This window comes from Aulonocara sp. 'chitande type north' Nkhata Bay, linkage group LG20, assembly GCF_057382095.1.
Source record: "Aulonocara sp. 'chitande type north' Nkhata Bay isolate Kocher_YH1m ecotype deep benthic linkage group LG20, A_spYH_male_GT1.1, whole genome shotgun sequence".
In the NCBI taxonomy this organism is placed as follows: Eukaryota; Metazoa; Chordata; class Actinopteri; order Cichliformes; family Cichlidae; genus Aulonocara; species Aulonocara sp. 'chitande type north' Nkhata Bay.
The window spans coordinates 2,829,394-2,833,257 of record NC_141363.1 but is presented as its reverse complement, the minus strand read 5'-3'; the positions used below and the strand labels follow the sequence as shown (position 1 = coordinate 2,833,257).

Here is a 3,864-nt window from a genome sequence, read left to right as displayed (position 1 = left end):
CATAAATATATTTTTAGATAGTGGTATAAGCAAAGTCACATTTGGGGAAAGAGTCTTATGAAAGGCTGTAAGATGCTAAATAACACTGCATGTGCTCCTTAAACTGCTACCAAGTGTTTTCAAGTTCCTCTTTGTTGGCCGCTGTGCATTTCTGACGTCCTATACACCCATCCTTTCGTAGTTCACGGACTTCATGATTAAAAAAATGTTATGCATGTACCCTGTCTCACTCTCTCGCTCGCTGCACATTTGCCAAAACTTCTGGTCACGAGCACGCCACGCGCGTTTGGATAAGTTGACGGTGGGTGGGGCGGCAGAGGGAGGGACTTGCCGGTTAAAGGCAAAAAGAATATCAGCCCGATCGTGTCATTTGGAGATGAAAGTTCCAAGCGTACTCATGGCCATCTGAGGGAGCAGAAGATTAAGGGACACTGGCCGGTGCGCGAAGAAAGAAACACAGCAGTTGTGGACTTATCACTCTTTTATTAGTCTGTTTAACATTTAAAAATCTGTTGTGAACGAAGCGAAAACGGATCCCAAACAGGTGAGTTGACATTTTATGTCCAAGTCTTGTGAAAGAAATAGAAAAAAACCCATATGGCTCACATTAGAGCTAATAAATTTAACACATGAAATTTTTGCAGAAAAAAACTCTTAAGCTTATTTACAGCTGTGAAAACCTTTCAAATCACCCAAGCATCATCCTATTATTTACAGTTCTATCTTTTTTATGTTCAGTGGGATGTACAGTAAAGACAGAATTACGAGCCCAAAGTTCGCTCTACAAGTTACTTTAAATTACTTTAAAAATCACAAAGTAGGACTTTTTTGCACAACAATAACAAATATTCTTCGTTTCACTTAACATTAAAGTACAAAATAACATTTAAAATGTGATTTTGGGGCGATATAGATTGCTCTGCAAAAAGTATAATAATAATAATAATAATAATAATAATAATAATAATAATGAAGGTATTCTAACAGAGAAATGTGTGTGTGTGTGTGTGTTGGGGGGTTACATGTTTGTTGATTTGTATGTTGCCTGTTTAATCTTTGAGCTTTATATACTGAGTAAATCCCGTGGTGTCCCAGATTGACAGCGTCTCTGAAAGACTGGAGAATAACAGCAGGGAACCACTCATCCATCTCATTCTGAAAACAGCCATTTATTCATTAATATCCAAATTTCACAGTGAGATTGATTTGAAATAATTACTGGATTTATTTCAGAACTGTTATGCGACAGAGGTGCTTGCACTTCATATAAGTGATCTGTCCATACTGCCCTGCTGAAATGAGAGCACTCTCAGTCAGTGTGTGCTTCTTCTGGTACCCATCAGTTATAAATAATAATACAATTTTATCACGTTATGGGGAAATAGCCTCAAGGATTTACATTCACAGACACTGAATCCCAAAGTATTGAATTTGTTGTGTGGGCTCTTTTTCTTTAGATCAAAATGATGACCAAATCATTTGGGAAAAGTGGGGATGTGAGTGAGCTGGTGAGCTCCCTCAGCTGGCTCGATGATGACGGCAGCTCACAGGATGGAGATGAAAGCCCAGAATTGACGGGGCGCCATGGCCTGACTGTAGGGGGTCGCCTCCGCTCCTGCACAGAACTGGGTAGTGAGGATATGGAAGAAGAGGAGGAAGAGGAAGAGGATGAAGAGGATGGACCAAATGGAGAAAATGCTCCCAAAAGGAGAGGCCCTAAAAAGAAGAAGATGACCAAAGCTAGACAGGAGAGGTTTCGTGCACGGCGAATAAAGGCCAATGCTAGAGAACGTTCTCGTATGCATGGGCTAAATGATGCTCTGGATACTCTGCGCAGAGTGATGCCTTGCTACTCTAAGACACAAAAGCTGTCGAAGATTGAGACTCTGCGGCTGGCCCGCAATTACATCTGGGCTCTGTCGGAGGTGCTGGAAAGTGGCCAGTCTCCAGAGAGTCATGGATTTGTGGAAATGCTGTGTAAAGGTTTGTCCCAGCCTACCAGCAACCTTGTGGCTGGCTGCCTGCAGCTGGGACCCAGTCCGATGATTCTTAATAAGCTGGAAGACAAGTGTGGAGGTCCAGAAATGGGTAGTATGGTGGCTGGCCATCCCCTCAGCTACCCATCCCCAGGCCTTCCCAGCCCACCCTACGGCTCCCTCGAGGCATCGCACCTCCTCCAAATGAAAGGATTCAAGGGGCCTGTATATGACAACCCCTCCCCTAACGAGTGCAGCAGCAGCACTCCTCCATACGATGGGCCCCTCACTCCCCCACTCAGCATCAGTGGCAACTTTGCCCTGAAGCAGGAGCCATCTCCGCATGAGTCAGAGAGGAACTACACACCCCACCATGCTCACTACCTCTCATCCCACCATTACCCCACGTCCACGACAGGCAGCCTACCAGGGGGGCCTCAGGCCCACCCACTCTTACAGGCTTCTCGCTACGAGTTGCCCCTGGATGTGGCCTTTGACTCCTTTGCTCCCCCTCACCTCATCACCTCTCACATGGGTACCATCTGAAATGTGATAGTACCAGTGAATGAGTGACTGTTATGAATAGCCAGAGTAGAAGCACTGCTCCTGTATAAACTGCTGTAAAAAAAGGATGACTGTGGTACTGAGTGTATAGAGAAAAATGTTTGCTTTTATGTTGTCTAGTACTCTGGGAGAGCACTGAATGCTCAGAGAGAAGACTCATCACCTCAACTCAATCTACCTGAAACATGCACCCATAACATTTATTATTGTATTTATTTCACTTTTGTTTATATGTTAATCTTCTTTTGAACACATTGCTCCGTCAGTTTTTAAAGAGTTGAAGTAAAAATTAGTTTACCAAATCAGATGTCCTTGCTGAAGCATTATTCAGATGCTTATGTTTGAACAAATACTTTATTATTTACACGTCTACGTATAAAAAGAAATTGATCAAAAAGTCCCCCATTGTGCACTGAGGCCTACAGCCAGTTTCCTTCTGAATTTAAGAAAAGCAATGCATTTATTTATACCTGTATTTAATATTTATTTTGATAATGTCTTGTCTGTTTTATATTTTTCTCAGCACAGTTTCTGTTTCACTGTCTTGGGTTGATGCCAGCCACTGGTAGCTGTACTGTATTTAATTTATTTATTTTAAGTCTTTCAGGTACTTGTTCATTTGGTGTCACAATTTTTGTCATACTGTACTGTTAATATTTTGCTGTTTCGCACTTAATTAAATAAATATTCTTATATTATATGCTATTTCCATAGTAACACGTGTGCCATGTCTTTTTGTGATGTTATGCTCTCATCCATTTCTTACATTTTAGTTTAACAGAAAGACAAACGCATGCACTAACTGGCTGTAAACACAAGCTTGGTACAGTGATGTTTTCATTCATTTAGATTTCTTTTTGCGTTTTAGTATTACACTTATATATAAAGCACAGTAGATAATACAGAGATGACTCTTTTTGCTAAGCCCTCACATCAGAGGACAAATTATTTTCATCAACTCGATTACAATTTCAGTTAAATTACAAGTTCTGGTTTTAAAAAATAAATAAATGTGAGTCAGCGACAGCTGTTACATCGCTCTCACTAGCTTTGTGCATCGTTTTAGATGCATCATTTTCAGAATATCCCTGTAATCTGGTCATGATTACCAGCAGGTGCAGTATTGGGCATTTTTCTGTACTCATAAATGCATTTTTACATGCAAAATAAATATTACACAAACAACACAGATAGCTAATTAGTATATTTAGATTTCTGTGGCTCTAAATCATTTTACAATAGAAGAGTGTGCCAACTAAAAAAAAAGGGGGAAATCAGCAAGACTGGATGAAGGAGTACTTTGTGGCTGGGAAATAGAGATCTG

General features: G+C 40.8%; 1 protein-coding gene across 1 annotated transcript; it reads left to right on the top strand.

Moving 5' to 3' along the window:
- The first annotated feature begins 394 nt into the window (after window positions 1–394).
- Window positions 395–3,253, top strand: neurod4 (neuronal differentiation 4). The gene is made up of 2 exons (XM_086278438.1): window positions 395–544; window positions 1,458–3,253. Exon 2 carries the CDS (start codon window positions 1,464–1,466, stop codon window positions 2,520–2,522), a length of 1,059 nt encoding a protein of 352 aa, XP_086134564.1. The 5' UTR covers window positions 395–544; window positions 1,458–1,463; the 3' UTR covers window positions 2,523–3,253.
- The last annotated feature ends 611 nt before the right edge of the window (window positions 3,254–3,864 follow it).

Coding starts and splice junctions, on each gene's coding strand:
- neurod4 (XM_086278438.1), top strand. CDS start 1,464: ATGATGACCAAATCATTTGGGAAAAGTGGGGATGTGAGTGAGCTGGTG.